General features: G+C 51.0%; 2 protein-coding genes and 1 long non-coding RNA gene across 3 annotated transcripts in view; 2 read left to right on the plus strand and 1 right to left on the minus strand.

The window, feature by feature from the left end:
- tasorb (transcription activation suppressor b) overlaps positions 1 to 11,431 on the plus strand; it is a 12,455-nt gene extending 1,024 nt beyond the window's left edge. Inside the window, exons 2-23 of the mRNA XM_068597174.1 lie at positions 333 to 478; positions 588 to 680; positions 789 to 861; positions 1,357 to 1,448; positions 1,576 to 1,710; positions 1,851 to 1,975; positions 2,070 to 2,101; positions 2,276 to 2,381; positions 2,493 to 2,596; positions 2,685 to 2,794; positions 2,957 to 3,029; positions 3,170 to 3,244; positions 3,758 to 4,618; positions 5,113 to 5,438; positions 5,609 to 5,711; positions 5,820 to 6,721; positions 7,676 to 7,798; positions 7,905 to 8,064; positions 8,168 to 8,276; positions 8,381 to 8,559; positions 9,300 to 9,434; positions 9,635 to 11,431. Of these exons, the coding sequence (XP_068453275.1) occupies positions 333 to 478; positions 588 to 680; positions 789 to 861; positions 1,357 to 1,448; positions 1,576 to 1,710; positions 1,851 to 1,975; positions 2,070 to 2,101; positions 2,276 to 2,381; positions 2,493 to 2,596; positions 2,685 to 2,794; positions 2,957 to 3,029; positions 3,170 to 3,244; positions 3,758 to 4,618; positions 5,113 to 5,438; positions 5,609 to 5,711; positions 5,820 to 6,721; positions 7,676 to 7,798; positions 7,905 to 8,064; positions 8,168 to 8,276; positions 8,381 to 8,559; positions 9,300 to 9,434; positions 9,635 to 10,902 (5,330 nt within the window). The 3' untranslated portion in view covers positions 10,903 to 11,431. The remainder of the gene's footprint in view (positions 1 to 332; positions 479 to 587; positions 681 to 788; positions 862 to 1,356; positions 1,449 to 1,575; positions 1,711 to 1,850; positions 1,976 to 2,069; positions 2,102 to 2,275; positions 2,382 to 2,492; positions 2,597 to 2,684; positions 2,795 to 2,956; positions 3,030 to 3,169; positions 3,245 to 3,757; positions 4,619 to 5,112; positions 5,439 to 5,608; positions 5,712 to 5,819; positions 6,722 to 7,675; positions 7,799 to 7,904; positions 8,065 to 8,167; positions 8,277 to 8,380; positions 8,560 to 9,299; positions 9,435 to 9,634) is intronic.
- Positions 11,432 to 15,772: 4,341 nt separating this feature from the next.
- LOC137800849 (uncharacterized) lies at positions 15,773 to 16,243 on the plus strand. Its single transcript, XR_011079668.1, has 2 exons — positions 15,773 to 15,875; positions 16,102 to 16,243. It is a non-coding gene; the product is annotated as an uncharacterized lncRNA (long non-coding RNA).
- Positions 16,244 to 17,673: 1,430 nt separating this feature from the next.
- Positions 17,674 to 20,099, minus strand: LOC137800901 (amphoterin-induced protein 3). Its single transcript, XM_068598271.1, has one exon. It carries the CDS (start codon positions 20,097 to 20,099, stop codon positions 18,705 to 18,707), a length of 1,395 nt encoding a protein of 464 aa, XP_068454372.1. The 3' UTR covers positions 17,674 to 18,704.
- Positions 20,100 to 27,949: the final 7,850 nt, after the last annotated feature.

Raw genomic sequence — 27,949 nt, forward strand, 5'->3', positions numbered from 1 at the left:
CACCGTAGCATCCTGCACACAACACCCCAAAACACTCCTACAGAGTACAACACAATGACATCACACACACACGCACGCACATCCCTAAAGTTATTTGTGTATATGCAAAGTTACGTTGCATTCAATGTCTTCGTGGGAAACTCAACCGCCAGTGCTTCACATGCGAGGTGTTTACTAGTCATCAAACTGGATCCCCAGTTCTGAGCACACACACACACACACACACACACAGAGTACTTCAGCTCCTCCTGCTGCCGTATCGATGTAGTTTTCTCGATATAAATGCATTATCTATCTATATAACCCCGTGCGTCCGCTCTTCCTGTGCGCAGGCTTGTACAAGTTCCTGCCGCCCGACAGCCGGGAGTTCGAGGACCTCGTGAAGCTCGTGTCGTCCTTCTACCTGGACTCCTCGTCGCGGGGAACCTTCTCCTACTGCAAGGCCCGGCTCATCCACAACGAGCTGCTGGAGAAGGAGGTGGGCCACCGAGCGCTCTGCCCACATGTGCATGCGTTTGTGTGTGTGTGTGTGTGTATACGTTTGTGAGTTTTAAGACTTCATTGTGCGTCTGTTTTCCTGGCGTCAGTTCATCGAGAAGCGGCGCGAGATGAAGCAGGAGGGCCGGACGGAGCCGGAGCTGACGGAGTCGTACTGCTTCCTCAATCCAGACAAAGCCAAGGTATTGGAGGCAAATCTGTGACACAATGGAGACACAAAGCACGCTGCTGCTGTTGTTGTTGTCGCGCACGGTTCTGAGCCCTGTGCGTTGTCTTGGTTGTCGCTTCAGCTCCAGTGGATCTGTGAGAAGGGTCTGTCGGTCGGACACTCCAGGATCACAACGCTGGGAAACCCGTCAGTGGGTGAGTCGGGAATGACGGAGTGGAGCGCCGCTCCGTGATGTTGTGTTTCAAGAGCCGGCAACCTGTTGCAGCTGATGTTTGATGAGCAGTCTGACCTGATGAACTTAGTGTCACACGCTGCACATGCACACACAGCTGGGAGCGGCTCATCACATGCAGCGACGCGCCGCTTCCTAAAATACACACGTCAACAAGTAGAATCAACATCATTCTCGGGCCATGAGCGCCAAAAGCAACAAAAATGGCCGCTGCAGGGCCGGCAAAGTGTGTTGCTGAAGCGCTCGTTGACGTAGTTGTGTTGTTTTTTGACGAAAAAAGAGAAAAAGAAACAAACTCTGGGAAGAAACGGCGTAATTTGTCGAGACGGAACCGAACAAGGCGAAACGCAAGCGTACGATTGGCTGACGCAGAACTTTTCGGAACGTAAATCTGACGCCTTAACGCGCCGTTGAGTGCGATTGTGATGCTTTTCTTTCATTTGTTTGTTCTCCGCAGGTGTTTTCGTCTCCAAGTATTCCGACCTGTTGCAGATCAATCCCTTCGAGGTGGGCTCGTCCGGAGACGTGATCATTTTTAAAGTCATGAGGGTACGGCCGCCGCTCTAATCTTTAAGCTCTGTGACGGATCTCTGATCCTGGTTCGGTTCAGTGGAGGGAACGTCTGCTCACCGTGTGTGTGTGTGTGTGTGTGTGTGTGTGTGTGTGTGTGTCTCAGGGTCGAATAAAGCACATCCACGAGAACATGCCGAAGAACGCCATGGAGCCGAGTCCCAAGTTCGACTGCCACTTGTCCAAAAGCGCCAACCGCGTCACGTCGCTGCTCTCTTACCGGGCGTTCGAGCTCACGCAGGTAAAGACGCAAAACCCTTTTTGTTGCATGAAGTTTTTAAAGGAGCGAGTTCTTTTGCTTCTTGGGACAGAATTGGTCGAGTTGAACGCGTCTTTTATTTTCGTTTCTGTGTTTTTTCTTCTTCTTCTTCTTCTTTCAAGCAATATTTTTTTGAGTTTGCGTTCGATGAGATCAAGGCGCGGCCCCGGCACGTGTGTCCCTACGCGGTGGTTTCCTTCAAGTACAAAGGCAAGGAGGCCGCCGCCACGCCCATGACGTCGCACAGGTACGCGTTTACTGCAGGGAGGAAGCTTCACACGGGTCGGAGGAGGTTTGTGTGATTCACCCGCCTCTTCTCTCTCTCTCTCTCTGCTCAACAGGTTCAACACAATTTCCTCTGAAGGAAGTCGAGGTGAGAAGAACTGTTTGAATCTGAGACGTTTGATGAATGTTTAATGGGGCAAATAAGCGTGTGTGTGTGTGTGTGTCGTCCTGTGTGAGCGCACTGAGCCTCCAAAGTGACCACAGTGACCAGCCAGCAGGTGTGAGTAGTTGTGAGCTCTTTGTGACCTTTGACCCCGAGCAGGGAAGAGCTGCTACACCGTGTGGAGCGGCCCGCTGGTGAACAAGGGCCAGGAGCTGTTCCCCATCTGCTTGCGGTCCTCCTCGCGCCCGTACCTCCCCTTCAAGCTGTGAGTAGCCCGCCTGTCTCCCTGTTGATCGTCCGCCTGCAAAGAGGAAGCTGCAAGAACATACAGTGTAGACATCTTTCTTCCTGTAATGCGTCTCTCCTCCTCCCGAAGCCGGGAGAGGCTGGAGATGGGTCGGGGCATGCAGCTGGATCAGGTGAAGAGGAAGATTCCCTCCGTGCTCTTTTCCTGGGACACCTACAGCGCGTCGCGTGAAGGTCGGTCCACGCCCTCCGCGGCCAAATCATGTCCCGCCCGTGGAGCGATTCTCCGGTGCTCACGCCACGCTTTCCTTTGCACCCGCAGTGATGAAATGCGGCATGTCCTGCAGCCTGTTCGAGGTGCTGGACGGGAAAGGCAAACCGAGCAGCGGCAGCTTGGCGGCGCTGGTCCAGAAGCTGGAGAGGGAGCGCATGGTGAGGCACCCAATCCAACCTCAACAGATCCAGGACGCCGTCCATTTTCGTCATTGTTGCGTTGAGCGTAAATGTTTAACAGTTGATGTCGGGAACCACCCGTCCTGTTGGCACTGCAGGCGCTCGCGTGACGGGACAGTGACGCTCTGTGTCTCCTCTCAGGTGCTGGTGAAGTCGCTGTCCGACCGAGGCTTTCTCTTCCTGCTGTCCTCGGCGCAGATGGTCGAGTCCAAAGGTGCCAAAGCAAAAAGCTCTTTGCTCTCCTCTTGCAGCTCCTGTTGTTCCATCTGAACGCCCACGTGTTGCCTGCAGCCAGGTTCAACCGCAAGAAGAAGAAGAAACGGAATAAAGTTGAGGTTTTTTTTTGTTTTCCAGAGCGGCGGGGGCGAGTCGAGAAGAACCTGCAAGCATTATTCATCTTTCAGGAGTCCAGGATGGTCGTCAAGTACTGTGAGTATCGTTCACTCCGACATGTTTGATTATTAAGAAACAAGAGGATGTTTCTGGACGTCGACCTGCCGACGTCCAGAAACACGTTTCAAAAGGCTTCTGTCAGGGATCTGGTTCGTCAGGGGAAACCCGGAGGAGTCATGGAGCTTAAAATGGTTATTTCAAGGCCTGGAAAAGAAATAAAATCCCCAAAAGTGTAGTAAAAGTGCTGTAAATGTGTTCGTGACCTTCATTTAGGCTGAGTTTGAAATAATGAATCTGCTTTTAAAAGAAAGAGGCTCAAAATATCAGCAGCATACATACAGGCATCTATATGAATGTTTATTCTTTTAATCAAAACTATTGTCTCTCATTCATTTGAGTCATTTAAGGTTTACTGTATGCTGTATGCATGGACATGTTGTTATAAGTCATGTAAGCCCTCTGGTCAGCGTGTATGAACCCTGTTCTGTGTTGGATCTCCCGTCATGAAGACGGACGTCTTCTCTCTCTAACGCTCGTCCTCCGTCGCAGCGTCCAGACTCTTCGAGCCGGAGCCGCTGTCCTCGGACCCCCGGCCCGCCGCGCTCTCCTCGGTGGACGCCTTCGTGCCGGCGCTGCACTTCTCGCTCTTCAAGCTGCGCCTCAACCCGGGCAAGGACCCGAGCTCGGGCGTGGAGCGCCAGGCCGCCGAGTACCTGACCCGCATGGCCTCCGGCACGGTGCGGCCGTTCATCCTGCCCGACTACAAGTACAACGTGGACGACCGGACCAACCCGCTGCTGCTGCACCGGCCCAAGTGCAACATGGACGCCGTGCTGCGCTCCTACGTGCACAGCCCCGTCAGCTACATCCTGCCCCTGAGCCGGACCAACGACATCATCGACAGGATCAGGAACCCGGCGCCGGTGCCCGTCCCCGCGCCCGCGCCGCCGCCGCCGGCCCCGGTGGAGTACAGCCCCGTGTCCGACTGGGGCGGCTCGGACCGCGGCTCGGACCGGGCGGAGAGGCCGGTCAAGGAGAGGCCGGCGGCGGTGGCGGCGCAGGAGAAGCTGCCTTTGGACGCCGGCGGCGGCGGCCGACGGAGGCAAGGCGTGGCCCACGCCAACGGCGCCCAATCGCAGCACAAGGCCGCGGCGGAGCCCCCCGCCGACCCGCACCAGAGGCTGCTGCGTCTGTCCCAGAACGAGTACGACAAGGACAAGATGAAGCAGCTGCTCAAGCTCATCCAGCTCCACAAGAAGGCCATCGTGAAGGAGCCGGGCAAGGAGCCGCGGGGCGAGGACGCGGCGTGGGACGCCGGCGGCCTGAAGAGGAGGTTCGAGGGGGACGACCGCGGCGCCGCCAACAAGCGCCAACGCACCGAGCCGCTCAGCAACGGGGAGTCCAGTCGAGGTGAGCGGTTCAACCCGGAGCTTCAGTCTGAGTTTCTCTCTCCTGATCATTTCCACCTTTTCAGAAGTCAATTCCTCTGGAATAATGAATATGATATTAGTTCCACCGCACTGTCTGATTAGCTCCCCAGTAATTGCACTGCAGATTCAACAACACAAAAGGAACATTGCGGCCTGATTGGCGTCACATTAACATGCAGCCGGCGTCGGGCTTTGCAGATTGAAATACTTTACGCTTGTTTCTCGTTGGTAAACTTTATAGATGAATGCGCTTTCTCCTCTGCAGCGATTCGTTACGTCAACGAGAACCTGAGCTGCAATTCAGGTTGTTTTAACAAGCTAAATCATATTTTTAACCCGTAAACGTCGACAGGAAAGAATGAAGAAAGCCCTCGGTCATTCGATCTCCGCACAGTGAGGATATTCCTGAAGGTGAAACGTGGGGAGAAGTCATGTGACTGCTCTGGTCAGACTGTTTCCTGTGTCTCCATCCAGCAGCTCAGGTCGAGGAGCTGGGCGACGAGGCGGCGCACGGCGACAACCTGACGGCGGTGATGGAGAGCATGGGCATCTACGACACCGACCTGCGCGCCCACGGCAACGCCGGCGGCGGCGGCGGTGGCGCCTCGGCGGTGAACGAGACCCAGCGGCTGCTCAAGATCCTCCTGGCGACCCTCAACAAGGCCGTGGCGCAGGGCTCCATGGCGGCGAAGTCCAACCACGGCGAGCCGTCCACGGGCGCCGGCGGGGAACCCGACGTCCTCCCCGAGCCCGAGCTCAGGAACACGACCGAGCCCGCGTCCCAGACCAACTACACCGAGGTGAGGACCGACGATGGACTCCATTAAAAGCGCTTCATGTCGACCTTTTGTCTGCATTTGCCGTCGTCTGTTCTCCGTCTCTCTCTGTGCGCCTTTTTATACTAACGAGAAAACCAGGACTCGCGGCAAAAGGAGCTAAAAATCCATGCCGTCTTTCTTCTTCTGCTCAGGAGGACATGGACTGCAGCCCCGGGAGTCCGCTCAGCATCGGCTCCCCGGCAGAGCTCGCTCACACCTCGGACATCACGGCGTGGGTGAAGCCCGCCGTTAAAGGTACACAAAGACCTCGCCCACATATTTAGGGTTCACAAGGCTTCTTTAGTGTGACACGTGTCCTTCCTTCCTTCCTTCCTTCTTGCCGTCCTTCCTTCCTTTCTCCAGACCAAGCGCAGCCTTTCCTCCAGCCGGAGCCCGAGGCCGTGACGGCGGACGTGGAGCCAAAGACGCCGGCCGCCGCCGAACCGAAGAAGGCGTCGGCGTTGGCGGCCTCGGAGGAGCGCCCCCCCCGGCCCTCCATCAGCCTGGACACCATCCTGAACCAGGAGATCCACAGCCTGGCGTCGGACATCAAGAACATCATGCAGACGCACCGCATCTGCTACTCGTCGCGGCTCCCCCCGCGGCTAACGCCGGGCCGCCGCTGGCCGCCCAACCGCTGCTTCTCGGACTACGTGGTGCCCTTCGTGTCCCCGGTGCCCGTCCTGGCCCACGTCAAGGCGCTGTGCGAGAAGATGGACCGGTTGATCCCGGCCCCGCCCCCCATCGCCGCCGCCGAGGTCACGACTTCGCCGCCGCCCCCGGTGACGACGTCCAATCTCCCGCCGCCGCCGCCGGCGGTACAGACTTCCAAACCCAAAGCGGACCCCTCGCTGTCGAAGGGCGCCGCTTCCTCCTCCTCCTCCTCCTCCCACGGCGGTAAAATGGGCACCGTTAAAGGGCCGGCGGCGGCGGCCATCAAGTCTAAAGCGGAAGGCTCGTCGGCGGAGCCGGAGGCCGACGTCTACTCGCCGTCTCGGCTCGCGGCGCCGGACTCTCCGGGCGCAAAGTCCCAAAAAGCTGCTTCCGCTCCTTGTAGCGGCGGCGGCGGCGGCGGCGGCGGCGGCGGCGGCGGCGGCGGCGGCGGCGGGTCCGGGCTGCTGGCCGGCAGCCTCATCGGCCAGCTGAAGCCCGAGGTCTTCAGCAGCCTGGTGGAGATCTTCAAGGACGTCACCAAGAACACGGTCAAGTTCTACATCTACTGCGGGGACGAGGGCGAGGAGAGCACCGTCTGCAAGGAGATCAAGGTACGAGGCCACGGCAGCGGCTCAACGTCTACTCACCTGTGAGATGTTTTATTACGCAATAAGGTGTGAAAAAGATTTGGAAAATGTCAATTCACCCGTCTTCCACTTGATCCAGTCTTAACTTGAAGGTTTTAGATGTGAAAGCGACTTCTTGTGGACGAGCTGCCTCTGATGTGACCCGTTAAACTGTGGAAGCAATTTTGACTCTAGACCTTCTTTTCCCTGTTTGAGTCATCGTAGGAACCCCAAATTAATGTCAATACTTGTGTTTATTGTTTGTATTTGTTCAGCAAAGTCTTGGGAAAAAAATGTATATCTGTAAAAAAAAATCGCTTTTAAAAGATATTTTGATCATAACTATGAACATCCAGCATGATATGAGCCAGATTCCCCAAAAAAGCCTCCTGGAGCGTCAATAAGACCTTTTTGTAAAGATTAGGACCTAAAGAATCAATAAAACAAAGTCTCGGCCTGTTAGGGAGCGGGAGGATCTTCACAGTTCCCAAAAGGTTGAACCGGGTTATCGCTCCATCGCGGCGCTTCAGGACAAATTCAAGGTGTCATTTCTTTTCTACCAAGGAAATTCTTAACCGGGTAACATGCAAAGTACTCGCACCAATTCACATCGTTCATGTGCTCATGAATTACTTGAGAATGTGCCGTTCGGCATGAAAAAGAGCGTCAGATGAGTCTTTTTCGAGACCAAGGCGCCGATGAGTGGACGAGGTTTCAGCACATAGTTCCTGTCGTCTTCCTCGTCTGTGGATCTGAACCTGGCAGGCCGACAGCAGAGAAGCCGCGTACCGACTCCTCTTCGTCGCTGCGTCTTCCTCGTCGCTCCGCATCCGTCAGTCGAGGCGGCGTTTTGTCCGTGAAAGAGAAGAGACGCATTCATCTGTCTCTTTTAACAACTCTCTCTCTCTCTCCCCCCTCCCCTTCTCGTCTGTCACAAAGGAGTACTTGAAGAGTCTCGGCAACAGCGAGTGCAGCCCGCAGACGTTTCTGGAAAACAGCGGCAGCTTAGATAAGCTGCTCATCATCATTCAGAACGAGGACATCGCGGCGCACGTGCACAAGGTGCGAGCGCCGCCGTCTTGAGCCGATCTGGATCAAACAGAAATAACGGCGTCCTAGTTGAATTCAAACCTCTGCCGCCGGGTCATATCTGTGTGTTTTCCCGCAGATCCCGGCTCTGGTGTCCCTGAAGAAGCTTCCCTCGGTGAGCTTCGCCGGCGTGGACACGCTGGACGACGTGAAGAACCACACCTACAACGAGCTCTTTGTGTCCGGCGGCTTCATGGTGTCGGACGAGTTCGTCCTCAACCCCGACCTCATCTCGCAGGGTGAGTCCTCCGCCGCCGCCGCCGCCGCTTTCCTCCTTTTAGCCGGAGCCGTGAGATCTGTGGCATCGGGCGTCACCTCACAGCTTCCTTTGTGTCCGTGCAGATCGTCTGCAGGGGCTGCTGAAGTTCCTGGAGGAGCAGAGCACCCCCGAGCACCCCTGGCAGTGGAAGGTGCACTGCAAGTCCCAGAAGAAGCTCAAAGAACTGGGGAGGTCGGTATCGTGAGTAGGAACGCTCATCAAATCCTGCCTACCTTTTACCGACTGCAGCCGGGCTTTTATGCGTGTCCTTCTCCTCCTCCCACGACTCCGAACAGGTTGAACGCCAACGCCATGGGGCTGCTGAACCTGCTGACGGCCTACCAGAAGAAGCACCTGGTGGAGTTCCTCCCGTACCACGAGTGCGACACGCAGTCGCGCCAGGCCCCCGACCTGGACTGCCTCATCAAGCTGCAGGCGCAGCACACGCAGCAGCGCCACCTCATCTTCCTCACAGGTGAGGGCCGCCGCCGCCGCCGCGCCGTCCACGCAGCGCCGCCGCCGCCGAGTGGCACTTTGTCCCAGACAATAGCTGCAGACACCCATCCATGTGTTTCACTGCCATTATGGAACACTCCAGTCTACATTTAAGGTCCTTATTAAATAATCGCTCCCTGCTTTTAACCCCTCACCCTCTTCATCACGACCAATGAATCAAGTATATCTCGTCTACATGGACAAGAGGTTGCGTTACTGAGAGGACTCGCTGTCTTCGCCCTGCGCGCCTCACTTTGCCACCGCTTTGTTAGCTTCATTGTCTTTGTGCAAACTGTGTAAAAGATACAAGTCGAGCATTAAAAGCATTATAAAGAAACAAAGGTTGAATATCTTGTAAAAAACAACGTTTGATTCGGCTGCAAAATATTGACTCAGAGAAGATTTTGAAGACTTCCTGTTTCTTACAGCGAATTGACCTTCATTGTTTTAATCCCTAGACTTGTAAATAGTGTATTTTATTTTATTTTCAGTCACGTGATCGCTCAGCAAGTTACAAAACCTTTAACGGTGAAAACGAGGCGAACGGCAACGCCAAACTCACCAACGAGAGTCTGTCTCTCCCACAAACGAACGTTTTCTGCCTCTTTCAGCCACGATGGCGTCGGTCTGACGCAGAACGAGCTCACAGACGTCACTGGAGTGATTTAAAGTGTCTTTTGGCTGCTTTGTTATGCGGTGTTTCCTTTATGTTTTCCACAGAGCGGCCGTTTGAGATGTTCCTCCAGTACTCCAGGAATGGGATCGTGATCGGGAGCATCGACGACGTCATGAGCGGCTTCCACAGTCTGATCGGCTCCATCAATCACAACGAGCTCCCCACACCGCCCTCTACAGGTGGGTGGCGTCAACAGCGACACTCAGGATGTCATGTCGTTTCGCAGTGTAACTGTTCCTTACCGCTTTGTGTTAGCAGTTAAATATGTCCATTAAGTTCATTTTAATAGCGCCGTTTAAGCGTCCACAACACATTTGTTTGATAATATCTTCCTTTTCTACTTCCATGTTTCTCTCTCTCTCCTCTGCTGCTCTCCTAGTAGTGAACGACGAGTGTGTGGAGGAGGAGGACATGTCCATAGACTCTGACGACGATGAGGATGATGGCAGCGGCGGCGGCGGCGGCGGCGGCGGCGAGCCGACCACCGGGTCCGAACCCCCGGAGCAGAGCCCGGCCGGCGACAAGGGGAAGCCTCCGCTGCCGCCGCCGCCGGACACGCAGACGTTCCGACCGCCGCTCCCGGAGCAGCTGGGCGGCACGCCGGAGAGGACGCCGACGCTGTCCGACTACAGCGCTCTCAAAACGGCCATCTCGCAGTTCAAGGCCACCAACCAGATGGGGATGGGCCCCCCGGACGTCGGCGGCTTGTCGCCGGGCGGTTTCCCCGTCAACCCCCACCAGAGCTTCCTGTGCCCCTCGTGGTCGTCCTACACGGGCTCCTCCAGCTACGCGGCGTCCCCGGCGTACCCGGCGTCGCCCTGCAGCAGCACCCAGGAGCAGGAGTACCGGCCTCAGGTGCTGGCGGCGGCGGCCGTGGCGGCGGGCCCCGCCGCGATCCCGCCGCCGCCCCCGACGGGACCGCTCGCCAACCTGGCGTCCCTCCCCATGGAGGTCAAACCTCCCCCGCCGCCTCACCTCATGATGCTGGGCCACGCGTACGGCTCGGACACCGGAGGCGCCGGGGCTGCTGGGAGCTCCCCGCTCGCCACCGCCGCCGCCTCCTCCCTCCCGTACGCCGACCACAACGACTCGGCCCAGCCGGCGTACATGGCCGGCGTTCCTCAACAAAACGCTTGCGGGACCCCGACGCAACACAACAGGACGCTCACGCGACCCGGGGACGGCCTGTGGGGGCCCGGCGCTTGTCGGACCGCCAGCGGCGCGGGCGTCCCTGGGGAAAGCGCCCTGGGGGCCGGCTGTCAGGGCGGCAGGACTCAGGTGAACTGCCATAACAACCACCTCGGGGCCTCCGTGGGTATCCCCACAGCGGCCACCAGAGGGGGCTCAATACTCAGGCCTAAGATGCCCCCGCATCCAATGTGCGGCCTCGGCTACGGCGGCGTCGGGGGCCTCCCCGGGCAGATGGATCACGGGCCGATGCGGGGCGGCATGGGCTTTGGTTCTCAGGGGAACTTTCGAGCCAGAGGACCCCCGCCGATGGGACTTTGGCCTCGGCCGGGACGGGGACACGACCGGGGCGGCGGGGGGGGAGGCGGCCCCTGCTCCTGGGGTTACCCGACAGGCAGGGGCGGCGCGCAGGGGCACTACTCGGACTACACGTACACGCACAATTATGCTCCCGAATAGACAATCAACCACGACCTGAAAGGGCAAACACGGAACGCTGAACTCCAGAGACGCTGAAAAGGCTGAATGTAAATAGATTCCTCCATTATGAACGCATCCATTGGAATCAGAAAAATATGGAACCCCCGGTTTTCTACGTCAATAAAGTGATTGATACGGGCGGTGCCGTGGTGTAAACTGTACGCTCTTCTTTCTGTGTGAACTATTCGAGACCCCGTTCAAACCACTATATTTATATTTGCCAACAAATGGTAATGGCCTTCCAGCTTCTGGGAAATCGAACACGTTATTTCTGTTTGTTCAGGTTTTGAAACGGTTTGTGAACAAAAGGGGGCGGGAAGGGAAATGCTGATATTTTTTTAAGGAGAAAAAAAAAATCAAGTGAATTAAATTTCGCTTTTTTTTGCTGTTGGTTTTCTTTTTTTTTCTTTCTTTTACATGTTTGGTTGTCCTAAATTCTATTAAAATAAAACATTTCAGATCTTATTTGTGTGATCGGTTTGATGACGGTGTCAAGCAAACTATTAAAAATATAAATCACCGCTGCCGTACTGTCCTTTCACTCAAAAAACCCACGACTTCACACACAGCACATGTTGTATTTAATATATATAACATGTTATTTTGAGCTTAACTCATCCACCTATAGACATGTAAGATGCTGATCTTTAAATATGCAAATATGGGTCAGATTTCCAAGAGAGAAGATGTGTTGTTCATATAACGAGTGCATTAAAGAGCCTTTAAACACTGGACACAATAATTTGTGACCATGACGAGGCGCCGAGCCCTGCGGTAGAAATCGGTTAAATCCATCGTCTCCAGCAGGGTAATCTGCCTGTGGAGAGCCGTTTGGAGCAAATGCAGCACTTTAAAAGCCCTCTGAGACTCCGTGCTGAGTGCCATTGGCCCCTCAACTCGACCACTACTGAAAGGATCATTAGCAGGGTCCTCTCCGTGTGGCTTTGTTGTAATGTGTTTGTAACCCTGTGGAGGGATCTGATTCAATAAATGCACCAGGGGGCGCTGTATGCCCTCTTAAAGCGTTAACCTATTTACTAGTTATCTCCACAGCCTCCTGTGCCAGTGGTGCATTAGATGTGCCACGGTAACTCTGGAGAACTGAGAGGGCATTTTCCCCCTCATTAAATCAGTTGCAGTTTATACCCATCACACCAACACTAAGAAAGATAGTTTTTTTTTTAGAAGTATTTATTCGCCTGCATCCTCCTACACACAGTTCCCTTTATGTACCTGGAATACTTTTCCTCAAACACAGCCTGAGTCCATTGAGCTGCGCGTTAGGGGGGTTGTGTTCAATGCCCACGGGATCCGCACAGACATCAATGAGTCACTAACCGTACGTATGTATGGCCTATATTTACAATTCAATGAAAAATAAACTGAACATACAACAGATATTCAGACGAAAGTGAAACGTATAATACATATAAGAAGTTATTTTATTATCATATATGTAGTGTGTACATTTGTGACAAAAATGTAACGAAATATTCAATTAAAATGAGTAGGAACGGATTTATTTTCATGGGCCCTGAACGCAACACTCGCGTTGACGTTAAATTGAAAAAGATGTCGAATTCCGTAGATGTTGACCAACAAATATGCGTTTATTTCAATATGCGTTTATCTCAAAGCTTTCTCGAGTCCTGTTCCCGGCTACCTAAAGGACGTAAGTCCAATATTTTACTTCTGTTAACAGTTTAACATCAACTCTCTGTCTCTTTAACAGCTAAATACTCACCAGCTAAAGTTAGCTCGAACAATTTGAACTGAACTAGCGTTAGCTTAACTAGCTAGCTAGCTAGCTAACGCTAGCGGTTAACCTAGCTAGTTGCTAAAGGTGTCGGTCAGGTGCTGGACAGGTAACACACAGGCAGGTTAATCAGACATTTTAGCTTTTCTACAGGTGTATAGGGTGAATAAATAAATAACTAACGCTAATAGATATCACCATCAAACTTCCCTAATTGAATAATATAATAAGATAATCATTTACAATTATGTGCTAATTTGTAGCCACTTATAGTAGAGGAAATTATAGATAATATCTATAATTAAACAGTCATTAACAAAACCGGTTTCTCCATGTTTTTAGTAGTACATGTGGTATCAATGAGGCTCTGAATGACGTGTGCATGGCCAGTGCATTACAAATATGTTTGTTTCTAGCCTTAAACATCACGATGAGCTAATAAAATGTACTCCATCTTGCTGCAGAGGCGTTGTGACTTATGACTGCTTCCTCCAAACTGCTAACATGGTTTCATTTCAATTGCTGCTCAAGGCACAAACAGGTCAAACTGTCCAATAATTCACATAAACGCAGAGGAATGCTTCTGTGAAAGTCCAAAAAGTTAGATAGATAGATAGATATGTACTTTATTAATCCCCAAGTTCATGATCCTGTGTAGCAGAATAGTTACAAACATATATATATATATATATATATATATATATATATATATATATATATATATATATATATATATATATATTTATATATATATATGTATATATATATTTATATATTTATATGTGTGTGTATTGTAACTACCCCATTAATCCTCTCATGACAGGTTTAAGCAGCAACCCTTGACAGCATCACTACCCTCATGTTAACTGAATATAAAGTTGTCCATTCAGTTTATTAACAGCATTTTAGCTGCTTATGGATTAATGCGTCATAAATACCGACAATACCAATTTTTTCTGCAGAACCAGAACTCAAAGTGCATTTTACTGATATTACTTTAACTTGTTGAAAGCTGTGGAAGCATTTCTGTCTCCAGACCTCCTTTTCCCTGTTTGAGTCGTAGAAACCCCAAATTAATTCCAATACTTGTGTTTATTTTATGTATTTGTTCAGCAAAGTCTTGGGAAAAAAATGTATATCTGCAAAAAAAATCACTTTCAAAAGATATTTTGATGGTAACTATAAACATCCAGCATGATATGAGCCAGATTCCCCAAAAAAGCCTCCTGAAGCGTCAATAAGACACCTTTTTGGAAAGATTAGGACCTAAAGAATCAGAATCTGCAACAAAAATCACAATAAAACAAAGTCTTGTCCTGTTAGGAAGGAGCTTCAGTCAAAAAACTGTGTCGCTCGGTTCAAAAATGGAAGAAATTAAGTATTTTATGCTTAAAGATTGTCTAAATGGGGCATGCTGGGACTTAAAATGGGCATGGGAGGATTTTCGCGCATGGTTTTCAAAAGGTTAAACTTGTAATAGAGTATTTTTTTGACTTTCTTCATTGTTACATTGGTACTGTGATATTTTAAAAACTCTTAAAATGAAAACAATCGTTGCATTAAAGCCTACAGAGGAAGTTTCCCTTCTCTTGCCTCAGATTGTGGAAACCCTCAAGTTTCTGCTGAATGTTTGATTTTTAGACAACAAAGCAATAAAGTTTGCTTGTTCGTAGCCTCCTGCATCTTTGTGAATATTAGAAGCTTTGGTCCAGACCTCACCGTCGTCGCCTCGGGGCTCCAGGCCCACTGCCCGGAGGCTGAAGACCAGGAACCAACAATAAGAAATAAGAAGTCAAGGCAGAGGACTGAGACACATCGTAGTGATTTCTACGAGTGTGTGTGTGTATATTACATAGGAAAATGCTGCATATTATACAATAATCATCATGTAATTAAGAACAGCGATCACAACTCTATTTTTAAATTCATCTTTTATTTATGCATGGACACTTAATTACGCTGTTACCTTTATAAAACATTGTAAAATGGTGTTCTCTGCAAAAAGATCATGCAATACAAATACTCGTTTTGTACAAAAATGTAAGGTTTGAGAATAAGATGTTTGACTTGGAAGCATTTTTTGTTCATAATATCGTCAATTTCAATTATTTTTGTCCAGATTAACTGCGACATGATGCGTTGATGTCGTCCCACGCCTGATTAGAAATATGAATGTCGTGGTGATAGCGTAACGCTGGCGCCGGAGGACAAAGTCACAGGGTCTCGACCCAGTGTTTGTCAAGTCAATCCAGCCGTCATGAAGATGTTTCGGTACCGGTCGTGAACGTCGACCTGCCGGCTCTGTGAGGGGATCGGCGGGGTCGGCGCGGTTCATCCCGTTGGGACCCCGAACGTCCAAAATGTCATCGCTGTTCATCCTGAGATCCAGTGAAACAGAAGTGAGAGCGTCTTCAGCTTCCGTTCTGTTCTGGGAAACATAATAATGTAATATATTTCAGCCGCGTACAGTGACAAGAGGGATTTTTTTCAAGTCCTTTGTATCTTATTGGATCAGATAGAAGACATTTATTGTTAAATACGACCACAACATGACCGGTGCGTGATGAGCAAAAAGGGTTTAAAAAGGAGTTTTTCACTCAACTGGAAAAAAAACTGCTCTATAAATTGCATTATTGATTATCAGTGACACTGTAAGACTCCTCTTCCGCCTCTGACAGTCTGTTTTTTTTTTTTAAATGGAAATGATAAAGCCATATTTCACCAGAGTTCATTGTTGTCTTTCCGTGTGACAGATAATAACGAGGGAGGCGGCGTTTACCGCACGGTACAATAAAGATGGTGGGAGAAGCCAGACGGGCGGAGCAGGGGGGAGAATAAAACAAGGAGAGGGCGTTGAAGGAGCGCAGGCATGAGAGCAAAGACACGCCGAGTCATGGTGTCAGATCCCGAGCAAAGACACGCCGAGTCATGGTGTCAGATCCCGAGCAAAGACACGCCGAGTCATGGTGTCAGATCCCGTAATGTCCCATGATATACAGCTGAACTCGCATGGCGGCGCACAAGGACGTATCACTGCATATGTGTGTTTGTTTGCTTGATTATTCATGAGGTTTGTGCCCCACAGGGACCGGACCGAGACCAGGACCGAGACCAGGACCCCGCTGGACGCGTCCGGGCGTCCAGCTGCTTCTCAGGAGCACAGAAACCAGCCGGCGTTGGCATCCAAGTGCAGAAGGTATGATGAACAGCTCGCTGTCTGCGGTGCAGCGCTTCATTTGTTTCAGTCCCTTTTTTTCGCGACCGACTCGCCTCCCCAAAAAAAACAACCCAGACCCAGAAGTTAAGACCATCAGTTGGTGGACCGTTCTGCACCGGGCCTCCGCTGAGGTTGTGTACGTGCGTGTCTGATGGCCTATAAATGTGTGTGTGTGTGTGTGTGTGTGTGTGTGTGTGTGTCACAGCCGGGTGCCTCCACTCTGCCCGGCGACTGTGTCGACGGTTCAGTAATGGCCCCCGTTGAGAGGCAGTCGAGGCGGCCCTCCCACCGGTGGAAGCAATTCCACTTCTGCTATTCACAGTTACTAAAATAAATAAATAAAAACACCCTTTTTCCTCCCAAGTAATTAGGTTCCTTGAATACGATGATTTAAAATCCCCTCGGAGCCTCAGAAGAAGCCGGGAGAACAATTAATCTGGAAAGGGGAGCGCGGGCTTTAATTGAAGCCTGATGGAGTGTTTTGCGTAGAGGAGGAGGAAGAGGAAGAGGAGGAGGAGGAGGAGGAGGGGGTGTGGGTCTCTCCCCTTCACATCTGGGTAATTTTATTTTGTAAACTCTGGAAATCCTGTTCTTACGTAAGCGTCATCATTAATAATCCCAACACAAAAACATTTCAGCAAACGTCTGCACGCCTCGTGTTTTGAAAATTCGTAACAATTTTCTAGAGCAAAGAAATTGTGTTTTTATTACCTCTCATGGTTGTTTTTTTCCCCCACAATGCACTGCGGTGGCCTCCTGTTACCAGCGCTCGCGCCGCGTGGCGTCAGGATACAAGCGCTGGAGCTGCTGCATCGCCGGTTGCGTAACCGGGGGTCGCCTCCGTGTCGTAGAAGCGCTCACATCGTGTCCTCTGTGCTTTTTTTTTTTAAAACCTGCCCGCTAATCATATCAGAAACAATAAATCCACCCCCAAAAAAAACCCACAGCTGTGACGGAGCGCGCGAGCCAGATTAGAGGGATTTGAAAACACTAAAATTGACACAGCACCTGGTTTTTATCCTCGTGCTAATCTCCTAAAAACCTAACCCCGAGCCACCGCAGCATGTAATGTCCCTAATACACTGTCTCTGAATATATTAAATGTCTCTGGTACAAGATGGAACATAACGCACACGTGGGGGCGTGTTGCGTAATCTCTGAATGTCGCTTACGAGCGGCGGCAACGCAACAATCCAGCGCGATTAAACCGAGCGGTTGCGTCACAGCGCGGCCGCTCTCGGTCTTAACCTCAAGCCGCCCAATCACCTGAGAGCGCGCGTCCTCACACAGGACACGCGCTCACACTCATTTATTTGAGATTGTTTCATTTATTTGTGATTTTTTTTTCTTTCTTTTTTCGAGTTGCACAACAATATCCGGGCTAGTCCAGTTTTAATGAAGGGTTTAGAGCGACTCAAAGGCCTTCCCCTGTGACGACACGCGCTGCCTTTGTCACCGACGACTTCTCTCTGATATTATATGAAGGATTACATCTAATCCCGTCCAATCCCGACGCAATCCTCAGCCATTGTTTGCATTAAGATTAAACGGCAATCTCACAACATCGCGGACGCGGGGAGATTTAAAAGAAAACGGTTTTATTTCTTTTCGAGGCTACTGTTTTGTTTCCTGCATCCCATCTGCTTGTAAATGCTTCATCCCTCACCGCCTCTGGTCCTTCACGTCATGGACTTAATGTTCTCATCCCACTCGTCCTGCACCTTTCATCTCTGCTGTACATCTGTCACTTTGAACCGTGTTCAGCCAAATTAAAGATGAATAAATAATGAAGGTGTACAAAGTGATGCCTCCTTTAGAGGAGGAGGAGGAGGAAGGATGCTGCAAGTATTTGTCACTCCTGTTATAATTCTGCGGTTGTGTTTGTTCAAAGTGCTCGTCTGAGTTTGATCAAAGCGATGTTGTCGTTTGAAGAGCGGTGCCGCTGCTTGTTGTGTTCCCCGGTGTGTTGACTCTCCTGGTATTCTGTTTGCCAGATAAGCGGCATTGTTTCCCCGGCTGCCAGATTACTGCAACAGGTCCTGTATGTACAGTAGTGTGACGGATCACAGCGGGACGCACCTCTGTTTCCCGCTAGATAAGATTATTATAATTTATTTGTGTGTTTGCTGTGAGCGATGCACTTCTTGCCGTGTCTTACTTCCTCTTTCTTCCTCATACGATCGTAACAGATTTGCTAAAATCGCCCTTCAAAAACTACAAACTACATGAGCTGATCAAAAGGGAACACATCTTTTATTAAGAAGACGGGGAGCAGTGGTTTTCGTGTTTGAGCTACGTATTATAGACTAATATAATCTGTATTACACATCATCTCCCCTCGTTATGGATCCTTCAGCTCCGGCCGGCCGTCACAGTCCTCAACTTTCAGCGTGTTTCTTTTCTTCTTCTTCCTTTCGTCCGGGGCGTTTAATCCTTGTTGAACACTTTTCTGTGGAAAAACAGCGAGTCGGATTCATGCTCTGATCCCGGGAGAAATATCCCACCTTCCCCTTCGCCTCCGGAGTGCCGTACCCGAGCACACGGAGAAGTTATTAGCTAAATTTTTAGCACCGATAATGGCTCTGCTGTGATTTAGCAATGTCAGTACACTGAGGGAAATAAACCAGAGTTGAAACTTTCATTTCGACTGCTGGGGCCGGATGACGAGAGCAGAACAGGACACATCGCTTCTTCTCCTCCTTCTTAGTTCAGGAGGCTTTTTAGTCCGAAAAGAGACACAATGATCTCACTGAAAAAGGAGAATAAGAACAGTGATGAGGGGAAAAAGAGAACAAAACAGAATCAGCATCAACTCTCAGGCGCCCATCCCGCTGCTTCCTCCCTCCTCCTCGGCTCCATGAACGCCACGTGCTTGCTGGTGTGTATTTTCTGATGTTCCCTCACGGAGGCGGAGAAGACGGGCGTGAGCGTGCTGGGGTCGTAGGTGGCGATGGGGACGGCCGGCGGCGGCCGTGGCTGCTTGCAGCAGCCGCAGCGGCACGGCGTCATGTAGAGGTAGGCGAGCACGGCCACCGTGGTCACGGCGCAGCCCAGCAGCGTCGTGTAGCCCGTGTTGAAGGCCTCCGGCGGCGGCGGCAGCACCGTCACGTTCACCTCCCGCGTGGCGTTCAGCGCCCGCTTGGCGTCCGCCGCCGTGCACACGTACAGGCCGGAGTCGTTGACCTCGGTGGCGCCGATCTCCAGGGTGCCGTTGGCGAACAGGCTGATCAGCGTGTCGTTGGCGTCCCGGGCCAGGCGGCCCTTGCCGGGGGAGAGCCACGCGAACGAGAGCTTGCCGCCGCCGCCGCCGCCGGCGCCGGCCAACGACGTCTGGCAGTCCAGGCGCACCCGCTGGCCCTCGGTGACCGTCACGTGCGACAGCAGCACGGTCACCGGCAGCGACACGGGCTTCTTCACCGTGCAGTTGCGGAAGAAGCGGGAGTGCCGCAGGAAGCGGATGGAGGAGCGCGGGCTGCCGCGCACGCTGCAGGTGTGCTCGTCGGCGAAGTCCCGCAGCGAGTCGTAGCCCCTCAGGTCCCAGTGCCAGAACACGCTGTACATGGCGCAGTCGCACACCAGCGAGTTGTTGTGCAGGTACAGCCCCCGCTGCACCAGCCCGGGCAGCGCCTTCACGTCCTCCCACGGCAGCCGGCTCATGCGGTTGGACGACAGGTCCAGCATGCTCAGGAACGGGTGGCTGTGGTCGCGGATGGAGAAGAAGGGGAAGTCGGTGATCTGGTTGACGCTGAAGTACGCCTTCTTCAGGCTGCTCAGGCCGCTCAGCGTGCCGCCCTCCACCTGCGCGATCTTGTTGTTGAAGAGCAGCAGCTCCTCCAGCCGCCACAGCCCCTGGAAGTAGTGGCGCTCCACCGCGCGCAGCCGGTTGGAGGACAGGTCCAGGCGCCGGAGGCCCGAGGCGTTGCGGAACACGCCCTCGGCCAGGGCGCCCAGCTGGTTGTGGGCCATGCGCAGGTTCTCCAAGCGGGGCATCCGCTTGAAACTGGCCGGGAACAGCCAGGACAGGTAGTTGTGGCTGAGGTCCAGGGTGACGGAGAAGGAGGGCAGCGACGCCGGCAGCTTGGCGAGGCCGCTGGAGCTGCAGCTCACCGTGTCCGACAGGCAGAGGCAGACGGAGGGGCACGCCGCCTCGGAGCCGGGGAGGACGAGCAGCAGCAGCAGCAGCAGCAGAGGCCCGGAGGTCATGGCTCTGGAGGTCGGAGGCGTCTAATCCGCTCTGGTTCTCTCTCTCTGATCAGACGACACGCTAATGAGAAACGGCATCATTTATTCAAAAGCCATTCTTTCCCTTCAACCCACCTGCTGCTCCGAGCTGCTCGACTTAATGTTTAAAGACACGCAGGAAGATGAGGAATGCGTCGAATGTCCGCTAGGAAATTATTTTCAGCTTTTTTTCGTCAGACTAGAGATGCTACGTGTACACATACAATCTGTTTTTTATTTGCTGCAGTAATCATTTTAAAGCTGCAACAAATCATACATTTCAGTGAAACGGTGAAAAAAATGCTCCACAAACATCACGAGAGAGAAATACTTCACCTTTTTTTTTTGCTTCTTCTTTTTCTTAAAGTGAGATCAGGTCAAAGCGATTTTCCGCCACAGACTTGTAAGTCTGTATGAATTTGAAGGCAGAAAAAAGGGGAAAAGTTCACTCCACTTCCAGACGAGAGAGCAATTTGGCTCACTTACTTAATCCCATTCTCGCCTCCGAAAAGAAAAAAAAAAATCCTCACTTCAAACCACACAAAAGTAGACCGCTTAGCAGCAACACCGGGCTCCAACTTTTTTCCTCTTCTTCTACAAAGTTGTATCCCGTCGGCGAACACCCGGAACGATCCTTATCTCCTCCTCCTCCTCCTCCTCCTCCTCCTCCTCCCTCCTCCCCCCTCCTCCCCCGCGGTGCTGCAGCAACAATGCCTTCGCCGAGTTTTAAGTGTCCCCCCGCCGGCTCGCTCCTCGATCCCGAACCAGAGCGGCACGCTCAACAAACATCCCGCAGAGCTTTGCCCGCGTATATAGCAAACAGCACACAGAGCTCACTTAATCTCCCACAATCCCCTCCTCTCTCCCCCTCCTCCCCCTCCTCCCTCTCCTCCATGTCATTTAGACACCAGCCTTGTGTCTCCCTCGCTCATCATTCAGTAATGATGCTGGTGGATGCCCTTGCTCCTCTGCCTCTTCCAACAATATCAGTTTTTTTTTTTTTTCCTTTATCGTATTCTATTAATATTCAATCTTTTCAGCGTTTTGCTTAATAGCAGATTAGCGGGAGCTTTTCCTCGTGAATATTCCATGTGGCCTCTCACCAGTCCTCCCCAACCAGAGGGCTGGCACATACATTTTATCCTTTCGTCAGTGTGCTATTGTCGGGGGCGAAGTTATCGTTGTGAATACACCTGTTTTTTGAGTGGATGGATGATGAACACACACACACACACACACACACACACACACTCCCTCTCTCTAAGTGCATTAATCACCCCTGTTTTCCCTCCTACCCCTCGGCTTTTGGGTCTGACTGGATATTTGCCGTCCAAGCTGCTTGGTCATGGTGGCCCTGACAGCTCTGATTTCTGTCACAGCGAATTAGCTCTGCCTCCCAGCACCACCCTCCACCCTCCACTCCACCCAACCATCCACCACCATCTTCCTATAAGTGCTCCAGGCTTTGACTGACTCCCACTCGCTCCCTCGCTCACTCTGACACAATTCCCTCGTGGGTTCACGCTCGCCGGATCGACAGCTTGACGGACGGGTCGGCAGCGGAAAGCCACGATGGCGACGGGCGCGCGGCGAGCTAGCGTGTGAGGTGGGAAGCCTTCAGTTTGAAAACAACACTCTGAGTGAGTGTGTGTCGTTTTGTTAATGACAGCATTAAGGGTGAGGAAAAGACATGCGGGGGGGGGTATTTGCGTCGAACGGGTCCGTCACCCGTCTTCGGCGCCGCGGCGTTACGCACAATCTTTGTCCCAGGCCGACTCGTGCGGCTCGGCTGGAGCACGCAGGAAATGCAAACGCCCACACGGTATGCTGGGAACTCTTCTCGAGGCCCTCCTCCAGGTGTCCAGCGGCTCACATCGTGACTCAAATGCCCCCGAAAGAGCGAAGGGAAGGAGACGTTCCATCGATATCTAAAGTATTATGTAACGCGCTGTGCTCCAAATCATGGGACGCGGTTCTTTTTGTTTGGTTCCTTCCCCTATATAAGTCCCTGATTGTAAACGGATCACATAAGAGCTGCAAACCAGTGGGTTCATCTGCATAAGCCGGTGACGATTTCACGGCTCGGTGAGAAGCATTTGAATAACGCAGACCGACACGCCGGCGTGATGTCACCGCCGCCGTTTGTTGAGTTATTTTTTTACATTTATTTTTATAGCTGTGGCATAATCGCGCGGTGGAGAATGTTTGTCTTTTCTCCGTCGGCCTTCGCCGTGCCGCCGTGACGTACTTGAACGTTTCTAGTGCCTCGTTATGTTTAGTATTGACTTTCATTCTCTATTCCAATCATTTTTTCTTCTCTCTCCATTGTCTCCGGGGATCAATGGGATTAAAGCATGAACAGGTGAACGACACGGGAGGGAGATGGTGACTTTTTCCACGATTATTTCTTCTTCTTCTCTTCTCTTCCCCCGTCGGCGTGGACTCAAAATGTCTCTATTTGTTCCTCCATGTTCCGGTTTGTCTGACTGGACTGTGATGGCTCGGGCCTGCTGTTCTGCAAAATCCCTAATCTAATCAGTATCTCTGTATCAAGCTGCTTCTGCAAATCCCGCCTCCTCCTCCTCCTCTTCCTCCTCCTCTTCCTCCTGAATGTATTTGATTAGACTCAGCGTATATGCTAAATAGTCCTGTCGAATCGGGGCAGGTTCAGAGTGGACCTCGAAGCTTAAACCCTGACCCCGATGCAACCCGCCCACGGCAGGAAAAAAGTGATTTCCTCTTCCCCATCTGCTGCAGAGGGGAAGAGGAAAAAAACCCAACCCAGGAACACACAACAGCAAAGAGAAACGTCTGCTCTTATCTTGCCCTTCAGAAGCAGAGAAGCTCCCTTTTGAGTCTATAATATAAAGCGTTATGTTCTCAGATGGAAGAATACTATTTTTGCCGTATTGAAGACTTCATCTGCCTCACTTAAATAATGCAACAGGCTCTTAGAAGCCAAGTTTTGTATATGTGCATATTTATATATATGCATATTAGCCGAGTACCAACGAGCTGCTTTATATCTTCCCTCGGTCACGTACTGTGATGTGATTTTAAAGACGTGTTGAAGGGGAAATAAACAAGCTCTTTGTTAATTATCGAATACATATTTGTCAAAGCGACCGAGCGTGCGCTGAAGTATCCAACATTACTGAAATCAACTCGGTAAACACTGCAGCCCAAGCGTTTGCGTAGCCTCTGTCAGCCAATCCTGAACCCCTGAACCAGAGACTATAAACCCCCCGCCCCACACCTCCTTGTTCGGTGTTTATTCTGCCTTTCAACGGCTCTCTGTTAGCATGGCGTGACAGCCAGGCTCTCAAACATGAATGAATGAGTCAGTGCCTCCGTAAAAGATCCGGAGGATTGACTTTTATTTCTCTTCTCTCCGCGGGGGAATTTGCCGTCTGGATGAGCTCTCTGTTGAAAAAGGAGTTTTCAGACAGTGCGGGATTGTTTGCTCGTCTCGAGGAGCTGCTCCGTATGCTGCGCCTCGCTGGCTGCGGTGCATATATATATATATATATATATATATATATATATATATATATATATATATATTGCACAATGCTTAAAAACAATATGAGTTTATCTTCTCCAGTTGGAGCTTTTCTCCTGTCAACCCATCTGGTGGCTGCAGTGTGATGAACCTGTGAAGAGACAAGCACACCATCTAGTGGTGGAAGACCCAACTGGAGCTATTATTTCACTATTACTCGTGCTACATGAAGGAATGTAACACAAATACATTGGACGAAATACTGCAACGTATACATGAGATGCATAGAGGTAATAATATGTTATATACAAAGTAATGATGGAAAAAAAGCACACTAGTAGACATATACTACTTGATTAATTACTTTCACTAACCTAGCCCCTCACGCTGCTAGTCCTGTAGCTGTCAGAGCTAGCATGGAGCCTACACCACTACCCCTCTAGCTTTTAGAGCTAGCATGGAGCCTACACCACTACCCCTCTAGCTTTTAGAGCTAGCATGGAGCCTACACCACTACCCCTCTAGCTTTTAGAGCTAGCATGGAGCCTACACCGCTACCCCTCTAGCTGTCAGGGCTAGCATGGAGCCCACACCGCTACCCCTCTAGCTTTTAGAGCTAGCATGGAGCCTACACCGCTACCCCTCTAGCTTTTAGAGCTAGCATGGAGCCCACACCGCTACCCCTCTAGCTGTCAGAGCTAGCATGGAGCCTACACCGCTACCCCTCTAGCTGTCAGAGCTGGCATGGAGCCTACACCGCTACCCCTCTAGCTGTCAGAGCTGGCATGGAGCCTACACCGCTACCCCTCTAGCTGTCAGAGGTAGCATGGAGCCTACACCACTACCCCTCTAGCTGTCAGAGCTAGCATGGAGCCTACACCGCTACCCCTCTAGCTGTCAGAGCTGGCATGGAGCCTACACCGCTACCCCTCTAGCTGTCAGAGCTGGCATGGAGCCTACACCGCTACCCCTCTAGCTGTCAGAGCTAGCATGGAGCCCACACTGCTACCCCTCTAGCTGTTAGGGCTAGCATGGAGCCCACACCGCCACCCCTCTAGCTTTTAGAGCTAGCATGGAGCCTACACCGCTACCCCTCTAGCTTTTAGAGCTAGCATGGAGCCCACACCGCTACCCCTCTAGCTGTCAGAGCTAGCATGGAGCCCACACCGCTACCCCTCTAGCTGTCAGAGCTAGCATGGAGCCCACACCGCTACCCCTCTAGCTTCAGAGCTAGCATGGAGCCCACACCGCTACCCCTCTAGCTGTCAGAGCTAGCATGGAGCCTACACCGCTACCCCTCTAGCTGTCAGAGCTAGCATGGAGCCCACACCGCTACCCCTCTAGCTGTTAGAGCTAGCATGAAGCCCACACCGCTACCCCTCTAGCTGTCAGAGCTAGCATGGAGCCCGCACTGTCACTAACTGCACTGCCTGAAGAAATATTATTTCTGTAAAAGGAAGAAAGGTTCCACAGTATTCGTTTGAAAGATAAATCCAGGATGTCGAACTGATTTAGCAGTGAAAACAAGTTTAAAAGATAAAGCTAGAAGCTAAAGCTAAAAGATGATGCTAGAAGCTAAAGCTACCGATCAAAGTGAAAGTGAACCAACGCGTCGCCTGCAGATCCAGACAGAAGACAGTGAAAAGGAACAACACTGTCTTTATTCATCATGTCTTTACATTCCGAATACCTTCACTAGCTAGCATAGCATAGAAGTGATAACGCTAGTTAATGATGTGCTAAAAATGATCTACTGTTTTACAAAGAAACATTTTGTTTTCTCAATGTATATCTTGTTTAAACCTCTCTGGGTAACGAGCATTCCCAAGAAATCCTTTAAAAAAAAGAAAAATTGCGTACAAATCTGTGGAGAGATGTATGAAGCTACAGCCGGCATAGCTTAGCTTAGCCTAAAAAAGGACTGTAGGGTGGCACTGTGGTAATAACTGTACTTTAGCTTAGCATAAATAACAATAACTGTACTTTAGATTTGTATAAATAATAATAACTTTACTTTAGCTTAGCATAGATGATAATAACTGTATTTTAGCTTAGCTTAAATAATAATAACTGTACTTTAGCTTAGTACAAATAATAATAACTTTACTTTACCTTAATGTAAATAATAATAACTGTACTTTAGCATGAATAATGTCAACTGTATCTTAGTTTAGAATAAAGATTTGCATCCCAATCTTCATGCTTAACTAAGCTAATCCGGACAAATATGAGTATAATCAATCTTCTCATCTAACTCTCTTCAAAAAGGTGAATTTAAAGTATTTTTCTCCATGAAATTAAATATAAATTATATGTAAATCCGCCTGATTTCCACAGAAAACCAGAACCTACACATGTAACGTGAAGCAAACCTGGGCCTGTGGTTCCCCCACAATAAGCCTCTGTGTGTACGCTGCCCGTGAGCACAGGACTCGGCATAACTCTGGATTATAATGCGAGCCCACGTCCTCACGCGTGTCCATACACGGAGAGCAGCGATGCCGGAGAGGAGGCCGGCCTGCCATCATCCCCGCGCTGATTGTTAACGGATTTCAATTAGGGCTCACATGAGTTAATATGATTGCTTGCTGTTTACCCTTTCTCGCTTCCTACCGTGGAAGCCAATTACGCGTGAGTAGCAGTAGATGGGCGCTGGACGCCGCTAATGGCCGCGCTTCTCCCTTTTGTGTTCACATTACCGAAGGATATGGCTTGTGAAATGAGATCACGACTGACTTCTGTGCTATCAGCGGTTGTGCTATAAAACATTATGGGCCAGAACATAGTAAATTGTGTGACGTGACTGTGGGGTGGCAGGCTGTCTGCTCTCCCCCTGCTCGTTTATGTTATCCTCTCCTCTCTTTCCTCTTTAAATATATATATTTTTTTGTCATCTCTTGTTTTCTCTCCCTTGCTCTCATTTTTTTCCTTCCCTCTCTTTTCTCTTTGCTCCCCCCTCGTTCCCTTTCCTTTCCTTTCCTTCCCTCCTCTGCTCCTCTCCTTTTCGTTTATCCTCTCAACCTCTTATCGCCCTGAATTTTTCTTTTTTTCCACACCTCTCCTCTACGCCTTTCATCTCCCGCCCCGTGGTTATCAACGAAGACAGACGGGACATGAGCCGAGCCTCTCGCCTCCTCCCCTTTTCAGATCACCGGCTGATTGACGTTTCTTAGAAAATCCATTATGTCCTAATCAATAACGATTAACGTGCATCATATCGAGAGATCCTATAAATACCAGCCATAAAACTGATCATTATCTTATTACCCGGCGGCCTGCATATCGTCTGATGCGCCTGATCGCACGAGCCCTTGTGGATGCGTACAATTCACCTCTTTTTGTGTGTGTTTTTTTTTAGATGATGGCAGTTGAGAGAGCGAATTAGACAGGAAGTAGCTGGCGTTCATGTCATGCACGTATTACATATTTAAAACAAAAGAGAGAAACAGGACGTCGTGAGTTAATCCGACTGCCCTCCATGGAGATATCTCACCCAGACGGCGCGATGCGATGGCTCCTGCAGCCAGCTGTCTTTTCCACCTGAGCCACCGCCGCCCTCCCCCCTCTCCCCCCTTGCCCTCCCCCCCTCCATCCCTCCTTCCCTCTCTCGGGACTCAGACAGACACCGCGGGACATGAGGGGGCGATGAGCAGTTAGCAGTTCCATCAAGGATCTCCGGGGCCATCCGTAGAAAATGAAACCATCTCCGAACAGGTAACTCAATTTAACTCGTGGCCGCCTTCTCCGGAGCTACGAGCCGCAATACTTCCCCCCCACCTCCTCCACCTCCTCCGCCCCTCCACCCCCAGCTGATGAGACGAGGTAACGGAGCATGGCCGGAGTCACTGAGTGCAACAGGAGAGGCCCCCGCTCCCTTCTTAAATTGCCTGGACATGGTCATGGGAGGCCTCTTTCCACCACTTTTACAGATGGAGAAGCGCCGACTGAGGAGCAGAAAGGCTCTGGGTTTTCCTTTTCCTTCATTTTCAATCAATAAAATAGACTTGCCTTTAATCATGGAGCTATTGAGTGCTGGAGCTTGCAAAATGGAGAGCTGGTCTTCTGGAACCATTTCCATCTTCGCTCCCCCCCCCCCCACGTGTTAAAGGCATTTGCCTGCACAGGAAGGGAATAAACGAAGCGAAAGAGGTGCCAAAACTTTCAAAGTATATTCTTCAATTCCACGCTGTGCTCAACACATTGAAATTAATGGCTTCTTTTTTAAAAGGACATTAAAAAAAAAAGACGACCGTGCAGCGTGTGAGCCCCGGTGGTGGAAGTCCTCCTCTTCTTTACTTAAAGAGCAGAAGGAGGACTCTGTACGAACATG

This window comes from Clinocottus analis, unplaced genomic scaffold (assembly GCF_023055335.1).
Source record: "Clinocottus analis isolate CAN_PGR_092001 unplaced genomic scaffold, fCliAna1.0.p SCAF_4, whole genome shotgun sequence".
Taxonomy (NCBI): Eukaryota; Metazoa; Chordata; class Actinopteri; order Perciformes; family Cottidae; genus Clinocottus; species Clinocottus analis.

Excerpts from the sequence above, each read along its gene's own strand:
- LOC137800901 (XM_068598271.1), bottom strand. The coding sequence starts at position 20,099 with ATGACCTCCGGGCCTCTGCTGCTGCTGCTGCTGCTGCTCGTCCTCCCC.